The sequence below is a fragment of the Lissotriton vulgaris genome, chromosome 9 (genome assembly GCF_964263255.1).
Source record: "Lissotriton vulgaris chromosome 9, aLisVul1.2, whole genome shotgun sequence".
In the NCBI taxonomy this organism is placed as follows: Eukaryota; Metazoa; Chordata; class Amphibia; order Caudata; family Salamandridae; genus Lissotriton; species Lissotriton vulgaris.
Window position 1 is genome coordinate 1,240,795,160 of NC_141697.1, and position 21,359 is coordinate 1,240,816,518.

The window sequence follows — 21,359 nt, forward strand, 5'->3', positions numbered from 1 at the left end:
AGTGTCAGAAACATATAACTACTTTTGAACGGTCACCACCCTTAACCTGGCGCAGGTTACAGAAAGAGCTGCCCCAGACACCCTTGTAGATCATCAGGTCTGAGTGAGGCGGTGGACCTGAGACCGGTTCCACAAGAGTTCTCTTCATGTTCTGAGGTCAGTGAGCAGCTATCAGAACCACATTGGGTTAGGGCAGCCTTGTCTCCATCACTAGATACTACGGAAGGGCTGACCCGTCCTTCCACTTGCTTCTCCAGGTCCCACAACTGGAAATGGACCTTCTCCAGGTGCCACAACTGGAAATGAATGAAGATTGAAAATAAGAATTACAATCTTTTGAGATAGGACCATCCCCAGAAGCAAATTGTCTGTAGGGGTTGAAACTGTCAATGTAACTAGGCGGGGATGTTGTTGTTGGATGCGCTGTTGGCGTAGGTCCCACCAGCGACATGTCTGACAGGGGCTCAATATTTAGTAGGGCAGGTTTGCTTGTAGAGGCGTGGTCGGTGCAGTGCACCTGCTGTGCCAGGTGGATTTCACCTTACTACCCTCTCCTAAGCCTGACACATGATTTGAACATTGCCTGCATTTCCAGTGTATGCTGTTCTGTGCCCGAATCTGTGAAAATGGTTCCCAGCCTTGAAACCAGGCAGATCATGGCCTCTGTGGTGCCCTTGTTGCTCACAGTGATTTATGTAGATGAACAACAGCCATTGATAGGTTTGATACATATTGAGTACGTTTATAGTCTTGCTTTGCAGATGTCACCTCAACGGCGAGTCTCTTGGTTTCTCCTGACATTATGTGGGAGAGAAGGTTCCTCGTGTAGACGGCGAAGATTGTGACTGGTTCCTTGAAGTTATTGTTTTGGAGAACTTTGGTGAATGTCTCAGTTCTTCTCTTGCTCTGTCTGAGATTCTGTGGTACATATCTTTGGTGCCTTTGCTATCAGCTCCAGCCAAGAGCACTGGATAGTCCATTATCCAAAGACGACCTAGTTATGGTAACTCACCAACCCATGTCTGAGTGGCATGTGCTGCGTCCCTTTTCACTGGAACCAAAGTGACACCTTCCCTTCTGTAGTCATGTAGACCCATATACACAAAGCACACACAATGCAAGCATTGGCATCACTCACTCAATGTTTCCAGATTCATCTGTGCCATGGCAAACACTGTAAAACATTGTAGAACAGATTGCATTCATTGTACATTGCTCTGCATTGGTACTCAGCTGCGCCTGCCACTGTTGTATCATGCGAAACCTGTGAGTTGAGGTGCTTCTGCTGCAAAGCCCACACTTCTCCTTCACAATAGCTGTTATTGACACCACCCAAACCTCAGACAAGTGACTCTGGCCAAGCCCCTCGTCTCTGCCGATGATGATCAGTCTCTTGACTGCGGCGGACCACTATTCCATCTCTACCCCTCATATTAACCATCAGCGCACAACGCACCCCCAGACATCACTCATTCCTTCAAAGTCTTGATTCGCCTCAACATCTGGAGAATAATCCAGACTCAGTGCACTCATTTTAGTATCCTGGTCACTTGGCCTTTTCCCTCCTCTATCCCGGGGGTGTGAAGCCCAGGAGTCCTAGCTCCCGCTCATGAACCGTTGGTCATGTGTCCTTTCTGTGGTAGGATATGGCTTTACCTTGATCCTTTTCGCGTTTTAACACAGAGATTGGAGGCCCCAGTTGCTCTAGGGCTGGGGTCAGTAACTACAACACAAAGAAAAAATGCCCATTGGCTGGAAATCACCCAAATATATGTCTCCTGTTCTTGTAAAAAAAATATGATATTGTATATGTTGATCACATAAAGATGGGGTCGTTCATTCTTGTATCTAGTTCACGTATAAGTAGCACTGTAGTAAAACACACATTACTTCAGTTGATCTTGCACCCCCTCCTTGATATCTTGTAGGTGCTAAATAATGCAGAACATTCTACAATTTTGGTAAAAAGTCAGGAATCTTATCTTTGGTTGGATTGAGCCCAAGGGGTCATTTTTCTTTTTCAGGCACCAATCCAGGGACTTCCTATTTAGGCCCATGCGCACCTATTTGCTAAAATAAAAGTGATACAAACAGTTTCTTTGTCCTGGGTATTTGGTAATGATATACTGCTAGTTCCTAAAGTGATATGTAAGTCTATACACAGTCTGAGTTACTCGTTTTATTTCTTTACATGTAAAGTCAGTGAGACCCATTACTTTTATGTATAAAAGTAATAATCGCTTGTAATGCACATGTACTCTCCAGGATGAATACTTCACTGTGATACATATCTTCCCTCCCCGGGTGCATTGATCACTTGCATATGATTGATAATACATGCTGCACACAATAAAACACACTTGCAAAAAGTACACAGTTTCTATGCTCGTTTAAAACAAGTTTACCTTTATTAATTTCACATTATAATATTTGCATTTTCGAACATTTTCCAGTTACGAATAGGAGATATTCTTCAGAGAACAGAAGCTTTCAGCAGATTTCAAACCATGTTAGAGGTAAGTTAAGCAACTTTGTAATTTTATTTTTATTACATTTCGAACCAGCTAACATTGCAATTTATATCCTTCACTCGTCTAGATAACAATGTTTTATCAAGTCACGTGCATCACAATTGTGGCTGTTGAGTCGCATTGTCAAATTTAAATCCATCTGAATGAACAACAGTTTTATGTATGTATGTATGTATGTATTTATGTATGTATGTATATATACATGTGGTATTTGCCAAAAGACAGCTGAGCACTGTACAAGGTGAAAGGTAAGCATGCCATCAATGAGTGAAAGAGGTTGCTGTGTTCTGAGAACAGAGATGTAGTGTTAATGCATTGTGATGTAGGGCCCGTTTCACAGAATTAACTTAAGACTCAATCCTAAACTTACTACTTTTGGTATTCACAGAAGTTAGGATTTTGTCTTAAGTTTGTCTTAAGACAGACTTAAGACAGACTTAAGATAAAATCCTAAGTTCTGTGAATACCAAAAGTAGTAAATTCATTCTGTGAATGCCAAAATAGTAGTAAGTTTAGGATTGAGTCTTAAGTTCATTCTGTGAATCGGGCCCTAAGTGTATTTTAAGAAGGTGAGTGCTAATTATTTCCTAAATAGAAACAGTGTTGGGGTGGTCCAATGGATTTGGTTGTGATGTTCTAAATCCTGGGTGCATACATGTAAACGGTCAGTTGCTTTGACTCTTCTTTTCTGCACTTGTTTGTCACATGGATGGTTTGGTAGAGGAAATTCAGCCGGTGAATTCTGATGCATGTTAGAAGTTTCCTCCAAATACTGAGGATTTTTATTTCCTCCAAACTCCAGATCAGGCTTAGAGTTTCCACAAATTATGGTGCAGGTAGGTGGGTTATGTGAGATGATAAAAGCTCTTAACCTCAGTCTTCAAAAGATTGTATGAGATGTATATATCGATATGATTGCAAAGCCCTTCCACGCTCACCTGAGAGTTCACATCAATGATGTCATTAATAGCCTGGGCTTGGCCCACATACAAAAGGACACATGATCTTTCTAATCCATTAGTCAGGGTGAAACCCTGTTATTCCCCTCTAAATCCTCCTCCTCCTTCTTCTCAGTGATGGGGCTTGGAATGTGCATTAGGAGTCAAGGAGCAGTCAGACATCTCAAACTTACATTTCATTAACATGTTAAGTTCAGTCAATGATGAGAATTGTATTGTTGTTTCAAAGCTTTATTTCTCATTAAGAGATTAGTAAAGGTATTTTCTTTATTTTTATTTCAATTATTCCATAAATCAAATAAGTTTACAAAAAATCTCATCAAAAAGAATGGTTAGAACAAAGCATTGAATATTTTGTATTAAGTGCGTTCCATAAAGGTATAAGTTCCTTGTTCTAAAGTTCAAGATTACAGCTTTAGATTTGAGGAACCCATAAACAGTTCAAATTCAAGGAAAGAGCTGAATCAAAAGAGCATAAAGCTCTGAGCCAAACTAGAGCAGCAAAACTTCCCATGTAGAGTAACTCATCAGACTCGGCCAGGTGTTAATAAATTCGAACAATTCAGCATACAGTTGCAGTAGGAATCTGTCAAGTCAATCAAAGGGGGGCAGTAGCAGTGGTAGCTACAACCGTCAAGGGTCTGGGTCTGGAGAAATCTTCCCTAAACAAAAAGTGTGCATGGCTCTACACCTGGGAACGCGCACTAATATAAAAGTCTAAAGCTCATGTAGAAAGCATTTTAACAGACTCCTTTCTTCTCGAATCAATTCGGAGACAGGGCTCTTCGGTAACTATGTTCAGCTCCTCGGTTCCCATGGAAATACCTGCATCTTATACTTTTTATCCCAACACACAGTCTTGTGTAGTTAGATTCTGGAAACACCAGGCTTAGTACCCATAGTCCTTAAACCTTAAACCTCAACCCTTATAACCCCAGTCGACATTCTACATCTCAACCTGTTTTACTGCGAGAACAATGAACTACTGACTAAAGGCAAAATAACTATCCGGGAATGCATTCTCCCCAATGTGAATCAAGCAATTAATGTTTAAAGTGCACTAGTTATTCTATTAAAATGTTGTACAAAACAGAAGAAATAGGAAGTCATTGACATTCAAGAATAAAATGTTGCTCATTAAAGTAATACATTTTGCTAAACCGGAATATTCTGTAATTATGACTATGGGCCCGATTCACAGAACTAACTTAAGATAAAATTCTAAACTTACTACCATTTTGGTATTCACAGAAGGCATTTACTCATTTCTGTATTCACAGAGGCACTTACTGTTTTCGGTATTCACAGATGTTAGGAGTTTTCTCAATTTAGTAGTAGTAAAGTTAAGACTCCTAACTTTAGGAATCCTAAACTGAGAAAAATCCTAATTTTAAGACTTTCGGTATTCACAGAAGGCATTTAGGAGTCCTAAAGTTAGGACTCCTAACTTCTGTGAATGCCGAAATGAGTAAGTGCCTTCTGTGAATACCAAAATGAGTAAGTGCCTTTTGTGAATACCAAAATGGTAGTAAGTTTAGAATTTTGGCTTAAGTTAGTTCTGTGAATCGGTCCCATCATCTCTACCCGTGTCACTTGAAAGTCAGCCTTCTAGATCGCGTTATGCAAATATCAGCAAACTCGAGTTCCCTTTCAGTGTCGAAAACACTTGCTTCGAAGCCTTTCTGTGGCCAACATGGATGACAATACCTGCCTCCCGCGCATCAGCACATTTCAAAGTGTATCAGTGTCACGTTTAGTTTTACACTCTTTATTGCTTATCTCGCCTACTATTTTAATTATTGGTTTTGTTCTAATTAATAAACTCTATTTTCATAGATGAAATCACTTATGATGTCACATTTGATCTAATCAGTGATATCATCAATGACCTAATTTGATGTCACCAGTCGAATCCATGATGCTGTATGTGGTCTCGTCAGTGCTGCCATTTGTGAGGGCGTTCGCAGTCCCTGGCGAGAGCGCGAGTTACGGGCACGCATCTGACCATAACTGGTGAACTTCAGGGGTCTCCAGGCTGTGAGTCAGAAACATAACATTGCATTAATAGTTTTATTCATTGATAGATTTGTAGATGGAAAATGTAACATAATTTATATCTCCTTCTTCACCATCAGAGCAAAAAGACCCCCGATAGGAAGAGTGAGAAGTCAGAGGTGTTCTAGTTCTGTCATGCAGACATTTATTTTGTAACCCATGACTCATTCTATTTTTTTTCAAACTCTAGTAATGGTGGCACTTTTGAGAGCTCTGTCTGTAATGCAGGCTGGTGTCTTTCGTACAGAGGGAGGACCCTCAGGCGGGAGTGTGAACCCTCAAAGCTACTTCTGCTGTTCAGTCAAGGGGTCCGACCACGGACTGACACCTGAACGCCAACGTTTTACAATTCATACGTTGACCGCTTTTGATGCTTCTAATGGTGCCCACCTTTAGATCTCTTAGGGCTTCTATTGGTGGTGCCCACCTTTAGATCTCTTAGGGCTTCCATTGGTAGTGCCCACCTTTAGATCTCTTAGGGCTTCCATTGGTGGTGCCCAGCTTTAGATCTCCCTTTAGATCTCTTAAGGCTTCCATTGGTTGTGCCCGCCTTTAGATCTCTTAGGGCTTCCATTGGTGGCGCCCGCCTTTAGATCTCTTAGGGCTTCCATTGGTAGTGCCTGCCTTTAGATCTCTTAGGGCTTCCATTGGTGGTGCCCACCTTTAGATCTCTAAGGGCTTCCATTGGTGGCACCCACCTTTAGATCTCTAAGGGCTTCCATTGTTGGCACCCGCCTTTAGATCTCTTAGGGCTTCCATTGGTGGTGCCCGCCTTTAGATCTCTTAGGGCTTCCATTGGTGGTGCCCACCTTTAGATCTCTTAGGTCTTCCATTGGTTGTGCCCGCCTTTTAGATCTCTTAGGGCTTCCATTGGTGGCACCCGCCTTTCGATCTCTTAGGGCTTCCATTGGTGGCGCCCGCCTTTAGATCTCTTAGGGCTTCCATTGGTGGTGCCCACCTTTAGATCTCTTAGGGCTTCCATTGATGGTGCCCGCTTTTAGACCTCTTAGAGCTTCCATTGGTGGTGCCCACCTTTAGATCTCTTAGGGCTTCCATTGGTAGTGCCCGCCTTTAGATCTCTTAGGGCTTCCATTGGTGGCACACGCCTTTAGATCTCTTAGGGCTTCCATTCGTGGCACCCACCTTTAGATCTCGTAGGGCTTCCATTGGTACCCACCTTTAGATCTCTTAGGGCTTCCTTTGGTGGTGCCTCCCTTTAGATCTCTTAAGGCTTCTATTGGTGGTGCCCGCCTTTAGATCTCTTAGGGCTTCCATTGGTGACACCCGCCTTTAGATCTCTTAGGGCTTTCATTGGTGGCCCCCGCCTTTAGATCTCTTAGGGCTTCCATTGGTGGCACCCGCCTTTGGATCTCTTAGGGCTTCCATTGGTGGCACCCGCCTTTAGATCTCGTAGGGCTTCCATTGGTACCCACCTTTAGATCTCGTAGGGCTTCCATCGGTGGTGCCTGCCTTTAGATCTCTTAGGGCTTCCATTGGTGTTGCCCGCCTTTGGTGGTGCCCGCCTTTAGATCTCTTAGGGCTTCGATTGGTGGCACCCGCCTTTAAATCTCGTAGGGCTTCCATTGGTGGCACCCGCCTTTAGATCTCTTAGGGCTTCCATTGGTGACACCCACCTTTAGATCTCATAGGGCTTCCATTGGTACCCACCTTTAGATCTCTTAGGGCTTCCATTGGTGGAGCCCGCCTTTAGATCTCTTAGGGCTTCCATTGGTGGCGCCCGCCTTTGGTGGTGCTCGCCTTTAGATCTCGTAGGGCTTCCAATGGTGCCCGCCTTTAGATCTCCTAGGGCTTCCATTGGTGGTGCCCACCTTTAGATCTAATAGGGCTTCCAATGGTGCCCGCCTTTAGATCTCTTAGAGCTTCCATTGGTGCCCACCTTTAGATCTCTAAGGGGGAGATCAGGTAGGTTTCCAGAGCTCTCAAGCATCCTCCTCCTGTCGAGCCTGCAGAACTGGGGTAATTTCTTGACTTTGTTCCAGATTGTCGTCTTCTGAGAGTTATACCAGGGAATCTTTGACCATGTCAGTCGGGACCTTCTGACCATCCTTCTCTCATGTTGACTCTTTGCAGAATTGTGGACTTCCGCCCATCCTGGAAGGCCCGGGGCCATTCACCGTGTTTGTGCCAAGCAATAAGGCGGTGGACACCCTGAGAGACGGGAGATTGATCTACCTCTTCACCCAGGTGAGAATGGCGAAGGGCGAATGCGGCTGGATTGATGGCCATATTGGAAGTGAGAACATCTCCATGTGGCACAGTGTTAGTGGTTAGATGTGTGTGAGTGCCTGACATGGAAAGAATCCGTGGAAGAGGAGGTTTGATTGAGGGTGGGAGCAAAGACTATCAGCGGGAAATGAAGCAAGGCATGTGTATTAAACTATAGGGAAGGGTAATGTGAGATGCAGGGTACCCATTCTCAACAGAAGGTAGGTGCCAACACCTTGAAGCCAGTCCGAACAGCGTTCTCAGGTGACTTCAGAGCACGCAGGCGTGGTTCATACTAGGTCTCAATGTAACAGTGCCAGGTCCACAGGAGTCCCGTGCTCTGGGGCTGATCAGAAGGTCGTAGGTGCAACGTTCTGCCTTTCAAAGTTGGTGAAATGGGTACAATAGAGATGGATAATACATATTATTTGAATACACTAAGGCAATTCTGCTTGTGATGCGCAAAATAGTGAACGTTGTCTCCCCATAATTGCAGAAAACATTTGAGTACACCCATGGCGCCCAGCTTCTTATCTACATGCCATAACCTTACCCTATTTTTAGGTTCTTTTCAGATGAATACTCTGTACACACGGCAGCTAGAGAATTGCTATACTGGGTGATTAGACAAGCTTCAAAAGTGTTAGCCACTGGCTAATCAGAGAAGGGACTTGACCTCAGCGGGCTCTGCATCCTGCCCATCATTCTGAGGCTGTACCCCCTCAGTGCTGAGCCTGGAGCCCCTCCTGTGTGTACAAGTGGGGGACGGTGACCTCTGGGGATCCACCATGAGACGGGCAGTACCACAAGAATCTATGCCGCTGCCCAAGCAATGACAGCTCTGCCTCCTGTCCATCCTTCTGAGGTTGGTCCCCCTCAGTGCTGAGCCTGGTGCACCTTCTGTGTGCACAAGTGGGGGACGGTGATCTCTGGGGATCCACCATGAGATGGGCAGGCCCACACGAATCTATGGCGCTGCCCCAGCAATGACTTCTGCTTAAGTGTAGTGACATGAGTTTGTCCTCCTTATAGCAGTAGGAAGGAGAGCACAATACAAGCAAATGCAGTCTGTGCTGTCTGTGTCTATAGTACTGCTAAAACAGGTGCAAAATAATTTATAGCGGCTCAAACTCTACAAATTTCTAGTGGCCGTAAAAAAAATGCCCTGTGTGTTCGAGTACCAGAGCTGGGCCCGGACTTAAGGATACTTGGAGACTGCGTCTGCAATTTCTGTCGGCCACAGTAGCCACTCAGACATGAACTAGGGGGCTGCTTTCAAGGCGCTGTCCTGCGAGAAATGAGCCAGGCTGTGGCCACCTTTCTACTTGTCGCTGCCTGCAGGGGCTGGTTTGAACATTTCTGCCGGGTTGAGTTTGGTTTAGAGTCCAGTACAGCCTTGGTTCTGTTTAGATTCACTGCAGGTAAATGTGTCACTCAAGCACCCTGGCAGTTTGGCGTCGAATCATCCTCTACAGGCCAGAGAGGGACATCCCTTGGCCGGATCTGGTGGCCAGAAGTTCATCATCAGCTTCACTAAGACTGCCCTATCCTCATATGAATGTCTGAAGCTCATCCATGGGGGGCTGGTACCTCAGTCTGCTGGTCACAGCAGAAAGAGCTGGGAATCAACTGCAGGAAGCTGAACCCAACCCAACTCCAGACCCTCAGGAGTGAACACCGTCCAATTTAAATCTTAAATCATGGCAGTGGCCGCACGTCTGTGTCAGATCTTGCCTCACCATGGTGTGCAATTGGCTCAGCAGGAACCAACTGAAATGTAATTCAGAAAAGTCGGAAATCATCTTTTTTGGTAACCTGTCCGTGGACAACTGGAGACAATGGTGGCCTGGGGAGATGTCTGCCTCTCTCAGCTCAAACCACAGTAAAAAATCTTGATATCAACATTGACAGCACTCTCTCAATGAGATCTTGAGTCCAATCCGAAGTGGGTATATGTTATGGCCTGCTAACTATGTTGAGGAAATTTCTTCCTCTTCTCTCTCTGGACACCAGGAAAACCGTGATCCAGGCTCTGGTTGCTTCCAGACTGGACTATGCCAACATCTTGTACTTGGGTCTTCCCTGTTCTCTCCTTCAGCGCCTCCTAGTGGTTCAAAATTATGCGGCCAGAGTGGTCCATAGGCTCAAGCCCAGGACTCACATGCGCCCGCACCTAAAGGCCTTATAGTCAAGTCAAGTCAAGTCATAAAATTTGTATAGCGCACTACATACCCAGAGGGTTTCAAGGCGCTTAGGAAGGTTAGGAGGATTATTTGTCAAATATCCACGTTTTAAGCTGCTTTCTGAACGCTAGGTGGTTCTGGGTGAGGCGGAGGTAAGCGGGAAGTGAGTTCCATGTTTTGGCAGCCAGGTATGAGAAGGATCTGCCTCCCATGGTGGTCTTGTTGATGCGAGGTACGGTGGCGAAGGCTTGGCTGGAAGAGCGTAGTTGGCGGGGGGGGGTGTAGAAGGACAGTCGAGAGTTGAGGCAATCTGGTCCGATGTCGTAGAGTGATTTGTGTGCGTGGGTAAGCAGTCGGAAGCTGATCCTTTTATTGACGGGTAGCCAGTGGAGGTCTTTAAGGTGACCGGAGATGTGTTCGTTGCGTGGGATGTCTAATATGAGCCTGGCTGAGGCGTTTTGGATTCGTTGGAGTTTCTTCTGGAGTTTAGCGGTGGTACCTGCGTAGAGGGTGTTTCCGTAGTCCAGTCGGCTCGTGACCAAGGCGTGGGTGACTGTTTTCCTTGTTTCGGAGGGGATCCAGCGAAATGTTTTTCTGAGCATGCGAAGAATGTTGAAGCAGGAAGAGGATACGGCGTTGACTTGTCTGTTCATTGAGAGTGAAGAGTCCAGGATGACGCCAAGGTTCCGTGCGTGGTCTGTCGGAATGGGTGCTTTTCCGAGGGCTTCCGGCCACCAGGAGTCGTCCCAGGCAGAGGGGGATGTGCCTAAGATGAGGACTTCTGTTTTATCTGAGTTCAGTTTCAGACGGCTTTGTTTCATCCATTCAGCGACTTCTTTCATTCCTTCGTGTAGGTTAGTTTTGGCAGTGCTGGGGTCCTTGGTGAGAGAAAGGATCAGTTGAGTGTCGTCCGCGTAAAAATGATGTTGAGGTTGTGTTGGCGGGCGATGGCCGCGAGGGGGCTCATGTATACGTTGAAGAGGGTGGGACTGAGTGATGATCCTTGAGGCACGCCGCAGATGACTTCAGAGGCCTCGGACTTGAATGGAGGAAGGCGGACTCTCTGGGTTCTTCCGGTGAGGAACGAGGTGATCCATTCAAGTGCTTTTCCTTGGATTCCGATGTTATTGAGGCGTTGTAGAAGGGTGCTGTGGCAGACTGTGTCGAATGCTGCAGAGAGGTCGAGGAGGATGAGGGCGACTGTGTCTCCATTGTCCAGTAGAGTACGAATGTCGTCTGTTGCTGCGATGAGGGCGGTTTCTGTGCTGTGTTTAGCTCGGAAGCCAGATTGTGAGGGGTCAAGTGATTTGTTGGCTTCGAGGAAGTCGGCGAGCTGGTTGTTGACGGCTTTCTCGATGACTTTGGCCGGGAATGGGAGAAGCGAGATGGGGCGGTAATTTTTGAGTTCGGTGGGGTCCGCTGTGGGTTTTTTCAGAAGGGCGGTGAGTTCAGCGTGTTTCCAGCTTTCCGGGAAGGTGGCGGAGTTGAAGGAGCAGTTGATGACGTCTCGGAGGTGCGGAGCTATGACGGAATCAGCTTTGTTGAGGATGTGGTGAGGGCATGGGTCTGTGGGGGATCCAGAGTGGATGGAATTCATCAGGCGGATGGTGTCCTCAGTGGAGATTGGGTTCCAGGCGTTAAGGGTGTTAACGGGGGGAGGATGGTCAGCTGATGGAAGGGTGGGTTGGTTTCCAGGTTGGTTGTCGAAGCTGTTGTGGATGTCAGCAATCTTGTTGTGGAAAAAAGAGGCTAGGGAGTCGCAGAGGGTTTGGGAGGGGGTGATGTCGTTAGAGTTGGCCGAGGGGTTGGAAAATTCCTTGACGATGTTGAACAGTTCCTTGCTGTTGTGGGCGTTGTTGTCAAGTCGATCTTTGAATGCTGTTTTCTTGGCTTTTCGGATCATTTGGTGGTGAGTGCGGATGGCGCTTTTGAAGGCGTCCTTCTTGCTGGTGGATGGGTCCTTTTTCCAGGCATTTTCAAGGGAGCGGCACAGTTTTTTGGACTTCTTGAGGTCGTCGTTGAACCATGAGGCCTTCTTGTTGCCAAGTTTGTGTTGACGTTTTTTCAGTGGTGCTAAGTTGTCTGCGGTGTTGGATAACCAAAGGGTGAGGTTGGAGGCGGCTTCGTTGGTGTTAGAGGAGAGGGCTGGGGAGGTTTGAAGGAGCGATGTGGAGATCTGCTCTGTGGTGATTTTGTTCCAGTTTCTTTGTAGAGTTGGTTGTAGGTGGATGATGGGTTTCGGCATGTTGTAGGTGAAGTGAACGCAGCTGTGGTCAGTCCAGAGGAGATCCGTAGTGTGGCTGAAGGAGACATGGTTGCTGGAGGTGAAGATGGGGTCGAGGGTGTGGCCTGCGATGTGGGTGGGGGAAGTGACCAGTTGTTTAAGTCCGAGGTTGGCGAGGTTGTCCAAGAGGGTGGCGGTGTTGCGGTCGTTGATATTTTCAAGGTGAAAGTTGAGGTCTCCCAGAAGGATGTATTCTTTGGAGGGGAGCGCGTGTGGAGTGATGAAGTCCGTGATGTCTTCACTGAATTTTGCGCGTGGTCCTGGTGGTCTGTAGAGGAGGGTGCCTCTAAGTGTGGTCTTGGGGTCGATGTGGATCTGGAAGTGAAGGTGTTCGGAGTTGGCGAGGTTGGCGTCAGAACTGGTTGAAATGCGGATTGATTTCTTATGGACGATAGCGATTCCACCTCCTGTATGGTCGGTGCGGTCCTTGTGTGTGATCTTATAGTCATCAGGGATAGCGATGGCGATGTCAGGGGCGGAGGAAGCGTTCATCCATGTTTCCGTTAGGAAGGCGACGTCCGGAGAAATGGTGTCTAGTAGGTTCCATAGGTCAATGGCGTGTCTGTGGACCGAGCGGGTGTTGAGAAGGATGCATTCTAGGTGGTTGGGGTCGGGGATCTGTGTTGTGGTCGTAGCGGAGATGTTGTTGGTGCCGCTGAATTTGCAAGAGTAGCATGAGAATGGTCCATGGGTGCGTCCAGGAGCGGCTTGGACGCAGGTGGGGGCGCGACCGGGGTTAAGGGCTAGGAGGGTGGCGGCATCATAGGTGACGCGGGCGGGCTGGGTAGCGCGAGGGGCAGGGGGTCTGGCGCTGGGCGCGGTCCAGGCGCGGACGGGCGTAGACGGGCTTACCTTTGGCGCACCTTCGGCGCGAGTTGGGCGCGGTCGCTGCGCGTGAACGCTGCGCGCGGGAACTACTGTCATATATGGATAGTGGAAGGGGAGGGGCGAGGGCGTCTTAGCTGGGAGGCGGGGCGGGCTGGGTAGAAGCACAACAACAACAAAATGGAGGGCGCTTGGGGGAATGCGCTTTACAGGTCGGCAAGTCGCGCTGGTAGACAGTGAAATAAGCAATGCAGTGAACAGAGCGCAGACCAAGCAATGTAAAATACACCAACAGTGAAAAATCACAGCGGAAAATGGAGCGCACAGCAGGCAATGCAAATTACATTAGCAGTGAAATAATAACAGCGGAAAATAGAGCGCACAGCAGGCAATGCAAAACACATTAACAATGAAATAATAACAGCGGAAAATAGGGCGCACAGCAGGCAATGCAGAAGACACAGATTGAGGAAGGAAGCGCTAAGCAACGATACCGCTGCTCAAGGGAGCGACCACTCAGCTGGCAAGCGTCGAGTGAGTCACAGCGCTTCCAGGTAACGGAGCGCTGAAGTAGTCTGTGGGAGGGCGTCTTAGCTGGGAGGCGGGGCGGGCTGGGTAGAAGCACAACAACAACAAAATGGAGGGCGCTTGGGGGAATGCGCTTTACAGGTCGGCAAGTCGCGCTGGTAGACAGTGAAATAAGCAATGCAGTGAACAGAGCGCAGACCAAGCAATGTAAAATACACCAACAGTGAAAAATCACAGCGGAAAATGGAGCGCACAGCAGGCAATGCAAATTACATTAGCAGTGAAATAATAACAGCGGAAAATAGAGCGCACAGCAGGCAATGCAAAACACATTAACAATGAAATAATAACAGCGGAAAATAGGGCGCACAGCAGGCAATGCAGAAGACACAGATTGAGGAAGGAAGCGCTAAGCAACGATACCGCTGCTCAAGGGAGCGACCACTCAGCTGGCAAGCGTCGAGTGAGTCACAGCGCTTCCAGGTAACGGAGCGCTGAAGTAGTCTGTGGGAGGGCGTCTTAGCTGGGAGGCGGGGCGGGCTGGGTAGAAGCACAACAACAACAAAATGGAGGGCGCTTGGGGGAATGCGCTTTACAGGTCGGCAAGTCGCGCTGGTAGACAGTGAAATAAGCAATGCAGTGAACAGAGCGCAGACCAAGCAATGTAAAATACACCAACAGTGAAAAATCACAGCGGAAAATGGAGCGCACAGCAGGCAATGCAAATTACATTAGCAGTGAAATAATAACAGCGGAAAATAGAGCGCACAGCAGGCAATGCAAAACACATTAACAATGAAATAATAACAGCGGAAAATAGGGCGCACAGCAGGCAATGCAGAAGACACAGATTGAGGAAGGAAGCGCTAAGCAACGATACCGCTGCTCAAGGGAGCGACCACTCAGCTGGCAAGCGTCGAGTCCCTATAAGCAAAAGGGTCAAATTTAAGGCCCTGGTACTGTTATTTAAAGCCCTTTATGGACCTCAAGACAAGAGCTAGCCACTACTTGCCAGCCAGAACTCTGAGGTCATCCTCCATGGGCCTGGCCTGTGTCCCCAGAATACGCCTAGCCCGTCTGTGGGAAGATCTTTCAAGCCCTTGAGAGCTCAAGCTTGGAACCGTCTTCCCTCATCTCTCCGATCGATGGCCATCTGGCGGTTTTTAAGAAACTTCTTAAAATGTGTTATTTCCAGGGTGAGATGTGGATGTCTGGTCTGTTAGCCCAAGACTATTAGCGCTGAGACACCCTTGTTGAGTTGCAGTGCACTCTATAAATGTGCATCATTCCTTCATTCTATGCATGGACATGACTGTTTCTGTGTATTTTTAATTCTGTGGCCCTGTTCATCACTTAGCCCTTACCACCCCTAACTACGCATTGAAGCGTTGTGGTGAGTAGCTTGCTACTACCGGAATCCAAAATGACTGGTAGTCTGGAAGATGAATAGAATGTTTTCTTCTCCTTCTGTGTTAGTTGTTGGATTATTCCTGAGCCCTGCCGGATAACTCAGTGCATGCGGTGACTCATGTGCTTAGTGCTGTACTAGAATGATAACGTTTGAGGGAGGAATATTTACTGGTGTATGAATTGTGTGCGCCAATGCTTGCCGCATGTGCGGAACCTGTATAGCGACTGAGATGTCATTAGCTTGGAGAGGAATGTCAATCACATATGGGTGCTGTTGGATTTGGCCCTTCTGGCAGGTTCACCCCTGAACTTTTTGCCTGGTGTTAATAAATAATTATAGTGATGTCTTAGTTCCTGCGCACTTTCACTGTGTCCCAGTGGAAAGTGCGTGCGCACCCTGAGTGTGTGGAGTGAGGTTGGCCTGCCCTCCCATAGGAATGCATGGGGAATGTATGTGTCCCTGGTAGTTCCTGATGCGTGGGGTGTACAGGATCGAGTCTGGTATGTGCGTACTTGTGTGATTGAATGCTTCGCAACGATGTATGTGGCATGATTATGTCTTGTATAGAAGTGCCACTTCTAGGAGTTGGCATATTAGTGTAAAATATGCCTGGCGTGTGATTGGCTGGAGCTGGCTGGTGTGCCAGGCTCCATGAGTCATGATGGGTCTGCCCGGTGGTGAGTGTTGAGATTAGCATGTGTGATGTGAGGGAGGGCTGCACCTGGTTCCTGAATAGGGCTGGGCTTTCCCCACACAATGCTGGCTCCGCCTCCTGTGGTGCGTCTAACGACCCTAGACCTGCCAGTGAATAGAGTGAGGGGCTGAGCACATCAAGAGTGCTCCCAAACCAGCTGCGACTGGTTCTTCCCCCTCCGTGCACCTTTAGACAAAGGAATTTCCTGTATAAAAAGAGGTTGTGACCTTTTCTAAAAGGTTATTGTTCTGACACTTGAATCTGCCAGGGCCATGCTGCTGCTGGGGCCCAGGGGAAGGCTTACCCTCCCTGGGCCCTGCCCAGCCCCTGGACTAGTGAGGTCCTGGACCCCTGAAGGACTTTGCTGTTTTCTGCGTGCCTAGCGCTTTCCTTTGACCCCCAGCGCTTGGGAGCGCTACTCCTCCTACCTAGTGCTTGGGAACGCTGGTTCTTGCCCTCAAGCGCTTGGGAGCGCTTCATTTCTGCTGCAGCGCTGAGAGCACTTTGTTTGTCAAGCCGGTGCCCACCGGGCATTTGCCCAGCTCGTGAAGTTCTCTGGGACCCCCAGCGAGTGCCTACCTCGCTTTATTGCTTATTTTTCAAATTCTCGAGGAAGCCTACCCCTCGTCATGCCCCCGAGGTCACCGCCCATGCCCGGGACCCCTTGTGACGATTCCCCGGGCCGCTCCGTGATTGGCTGCGAGCCCTAGGAGTTTGGGAGTCCGGCCCCCCGATGCACGACGAGGCATGGAGCGGCGGGAGCCTACTCCGCGCCCCTGCTTCCCCCCCCGAGAAACTGGCGTCTCCCCCCCCCGGCACCCCCAGGAGTGAGGGAGAGTCCCGGAGAGCGAGAAGAGACCGGCGCGTCCACAGACCCGGTGACTGCAGGAAAGGAGAGGAGGGGCGTCGGGGCACACTGCCGGTGCCCGCCCGTCCCCTCCAGCGCAGGCCCCTGGGTGCTCAGAGGCTTGGGGCCTCCCCTGATCTTGAGTCCCCCGAGAGGGACTCCACCAACCCCCCCCCCCCCCCTGTTTATTCATGAGCCCAGAGAGGCTCTTGAGCGCCACATTGGTTTTAAGAGCCCAGGAGAGGCTCGTAGTGGCATATTCGTTTAAGAGCCGGTCGAGACTCGAGGGGGCAGTTCTTCGTTATTGAGAGCCCGAGAGGCTCAGGGGCATTTCTGTCTTCGAGCCCCGGAGGCTCCCAGCGCCGCACCTGGTTAAAGAGCCCACGAGAGGCTCAAGGCGCCCTTTGTTTCTCGAGCCCTAAGAGGCTCAGCCCCAGCATCTTTGTTCTCGAGCCACAGAGGCTCCCACGTTGGCCCCATTCTCTACAACAGCTGCCCAGCACTTTGTGGGCAGCTGCCACGTTTAGGTCTTGGCGCAGTGGCGCAACCTGGACCCTGGACTTTTGATGTAAGTTCTGTGTTAATGTGATTTATGCAAAGTGTTCTTTGCTGCACCTCTGCATGTGTTGTAGATGCATCATGTGCCTTGTTCCTTACACCTCTGAATGTGTGTTTATGCATCATGTGTTCTCCTGTGCTGCACCTCTGAATGTATTGTAGATGCATCATGTGCCTTGTTTCTTACACCTCTGAATGTGTTGTAGATGCATCATGTGCCTTGTTCCTTACACAGCTGAATGTAGGTTCTGCATCATGTGTTTTCCTTCCCTACACCTCTGAATGTATTATGATGCATCATGTGTAATATGCCTCTACCCCTACAGGTATTGTGATACTTAGGTGGTTGTTCTCTTGCTAGTACAGGTGTTGCTAGCGAAGCCCAGGTTCCCTGCGTGACCTGTTCCTAAGGCGGTTAGGATTGCATAGGTGGTACTTAACCTTTACCAGTAGTTACTGGTTGTGTGCTTTATGTTCTATTTTGTGCTACAGTGATTTATATTCTATGTTCTACCCAGTGCTAAGTTCTAAAAGTGCCTATTCCTGACAGTGGTCCATGTGGCCCTGTCCTGTACATATCCCCTGTAAATTCTGCCTGTGCCTGTTGGCACATTGTAAAGTGTGTGTTTTTATCTAATGTGTTTTGGTGTAATACAAAGGCTATTTTTTATATATAACCTTGTGTGGAGTTTCCTTTGTGGTGGGCCTTAGGTGTTGTTGCTGGGGTGCGTGTGCAAATACTTAACTCACATTGCCTCCGAGTTTAGCCTTGCTGCTCGCGCCACGTTACCTAGAGGGTGAGCAGGGGTTATCTTGGTGTGTAACTCCCTTGCCCTGACTTAGGAGTGGTGGTATCTGACTGACTTTGGCGCAAGCCCTGGCCAGCCAGGGATCCCATTTCTAACAGGTGCTTATTAAGGACGTTAAGTCTGGAGGGATGCAGACCGTGGTCTGTAGTTCCCAAGATTAGAGAAAAAGGAAGGATTGGGCCAGAAAAGGAGTGCATGCATGGCCAGGTGGTAACAAAGTTGAGACCTGCAGGTGATGATGGTGATGGCAAGCAATATTTTGTTTTTCCAGAAGATGGATTGTATGTCTTGTTTTATGAACTGAACTCCTGCAGTTTGTGGCTTCTCGTTGATATACACCTTCTGGTTGGTGAGCTCCTTCTCAGTTGATAATCACCTTCTATGTTGATAATCACCTTCTCGGTTGATAATCACCTTCTCGGTTGATAATCACCTTCTAGGTTGGTGAGCTCCTTCTCGGGTGATAATCACCTTCTTGGTTGATAATCACCTTCTCGGTTGATAATCACCTTCTAGGTTGATGATCACCTTCTCGGTTGATAATCACCTTCTCGGTTGATAATCACCTTCTCGGTTGATAATCACCTTCTCGGTTGATACTCACCTTCTCGGTTGATAATCACTTTCTCAGTTGATAATCACCTTCTAGGTTGATAATCACCTTCTCGGTTGATAATCACCTTCTCGGCTGGTAATCACCTTCTAGGTTGGTAATCACCTTCTCGGTTGATAATCACCTTCTAGGTTGATAATCACCTTCTAGGTTGATAATCACCTTCTTGGTTGATAATCACCTTCTCAGTTGATAATCACCTTCTAGGTTGATAATCACCTTCTTGGTTAACAATCACCTTCTCGGTTGATAATCACCTTCTCGGTTGATAATCACCTTCTCATTTGATAATCCCCTTCTGGCTGGGGCTGATCTGTGTGGTGTGTGAGGTTTAGTTTAGTATAGGTGTATGGCTGGGGCTGATCTGTGTGGTGTGTGAGGGTTAGTTTAGTATAGGTGTGTGGCTGGGGCAGATCTGTGGTGTGTGATGGTTACTTTATGACAGTTGTGCCACAGGGGTGAGATAAGTACGTTGAGTGATGGTTATTTGAGTGTTGTGTGGAAGGAAATGTATGTAAAGATAAACACGTTTAATGCTTTGTTTCCTCCTCAGGCTAAAAACAAACTCCAGGAGCTGGTAAAGAACCACATCTTCTCTACAGCTGCGGTAAGAGACACTGCTCGACCTGTAAGAAGTCTGCATGTCCTACCTCCAGCTGAGGAGTCTGCATGTTGTATCTCCATGTCCTACCTCTAGGTGTGGCATCTTCATGTTGGGTCTGCATGTCCTACCTCCAGCTGAGGAGCCAGTATGTCTCACCTCCAGTCACAGAGTTTGCATGTCCTGTGTCTAGCTCGTTCGCTTGTATGTTTCAACTCCAGCTGAGGAGTCTGCATGTTGTATCTCCATGTCCTACCTCTAGGTGTGATGTCTGCATGTTGGGTCTGCATGTCCTACCTCCTGCATGTCAGGTCTGCATGTCCTACCTCCATCTGAGGCGATTGCATGTTCCTCCTATAGCTGCAGAGTCTGCATGTCGGGTGTGCATGTCCTACCTCCAGCCGCGGAGTGTGCATGTCGGGTCTGCATTTCCTACCGCCAGCTGAGGCAGTTGCATGTTCCTCCTGTAGCTGCAGAGTCTGCAAGTCGAGTCTGCCTGTGATACCTCCAGCCGCCCAGTCTGCATGTCATATGTGCATGTCCTACCTCCAGCCGTGGAGTCTGCATGTCGGGTGTGCATTTCCTACCTCCAGCTGAGGCGATTGTATGTTCCTCCTATAGCCGCCTGGGTTCATACAGTTTCAATTGTTGAACTATGTTGTTAACCCCAATCTGCCTCACAGAGCTCTGCACTCCCTGCACCTTCCTTTTTAGCCAAACAATTAATCTCTATTAACTCCACCCAATGCCTGTGGACTTCATTTGTCCCCGAGCACAATGGCAGGAACTGTACCGGGGATACCCCTTCTGTCCGTGAGATACAGTTTTGGGACCCCAATATCATGACCTGGAAGCTCTTGAGGGGGAAGGGGCACTTCTCTGTCCCCTGTTATTTACAGACCAGCTCAGGAAACCTACAAGATCAGAAGCTAACTCAGATCTTGTGGGAGATGAATGGAAAAGTTGTAGACGTTCCACCACAACTCGCTCCCACAAATTGCGACTTTATTCATACAGCAATGGATTCTTTTAAATAAAGATTTAATGTTTTTACCAATATTAAAGTGATTTTCTGTTTTTTGTCCCCAGGTCACTTTGGACAAACTCTTGACAATGCCAGGGATTGCTACAATGGCCAACGAGCAGGTGACGCTCAATGTCTCCAGAGATGTAAGTGTTGCGCGCACGGTATGAGACCATGAGTAAGGGATGGTTTATTGATTACAGATTACTTATCCAGAACAGTAACTGGCCATCTGATCTGTCACATTTCACCTTATTGATGACTTGCCAATGAAGCACTAATGTTAGTGGCCACTCTTCAGGACATGGTGTCACGTGGCACTCTAATCCAACGCCTTTACAACTTTGGTATCTGTCTGAATCCCTTCTGTGGCTTCAATCTCTTCATTCTCACTTCTCTCCCTATCAATTTCTCACTCACCTTCTGGATCTAACAACTCCAATATCTCCTGTGTCGTGTGGTAAGTTCCTTCTCTCAGTCCCTCTCTTCTGGCCACACTTGTGGTATTATCAGATTTTTAGATGTTGATGTCCTCTCATCTGCAGATCACTGCCATAGCAGAAAACATCAGAGTGACCCGGTCCAGTTTCATTCTCTGTATATTTGAAGTCCCCAGGCGAATGAGCACCGATGGCCTGAAACTCGCTGGCTATAAGGCGGAGGGGTTCTTGTTTACACTGGTCAGATGCTTGAGGCCCAGGGAGCTGGGCTCCATACCGCACACTTTTACCTCTGCCAGAAATCTGGGGGCCATCCTATACATGTAATCACTGATTGGTAACTGTTCCTAAACAAAGAGCCATAACCAACTTGGTTACGTAGAAGAGAATAAAAATGAAGATGGCCTCTATATGTGGTTCCCAATTGATGAAGGTGGGGGAATTCCTCCTTTAGAAACTAGTGCCCTCACACACTCTTGCGAGTGTCATGCTTCATCATCGGGCGTTGCTCCTCGTGGGGGTGGCGCTGCTGTCCTCCACGGACCCTGCGAGAGGGCTTTTTGTCAGAGATCTTTTAGGAGACACTGCAGTTGTGCATGTGGGCCTAAAAAGGGCTAGTGCAAGTGTGTTAAAATTACCCCAACGGTACCCCGAGGTCAATTTTTATTCGTGGTTCCGGGAGGTAAGAGTAAAAGAATCATACAGGGGAGATGGAGCACCTCTAATAACAAATATCGTTGAGGTCAGGGTATTACTTTGCTGCTCTCAGTG

General features: G+C 48.0%; 1 protein-coding gene across 1 annotated transcript in view; it reads left to right on the forward strand.

The window, feature by feature from the left end:
- Positions 1-21,359, forward strand: part of STAB1 (stabilin 1) — a 756,575-nt gene that overhangs the window by 257,247 nt on the left and 477,969 nt on the right. Inside the window, exons 15-18 of the mRNA XM_086939405.1 lie at positions 2,454-2,516; positions 7,637-7,750; positions 19,077-19,130; positions 20,214-20,294. Of these exons, the coding sequence (XP_086795531.1) occupies positions 2,454-2,516; positions 7,637-7,750; positions 19,077-19,130; positions 20,214-20,294 (312 nt within the window). The remainder of the gene's footprint in view (positions 1-2,453; positions 2,517-7,636; positions 7,751-19,076; positions 19,131-20,213; positions 20,295-21,359) is intronic.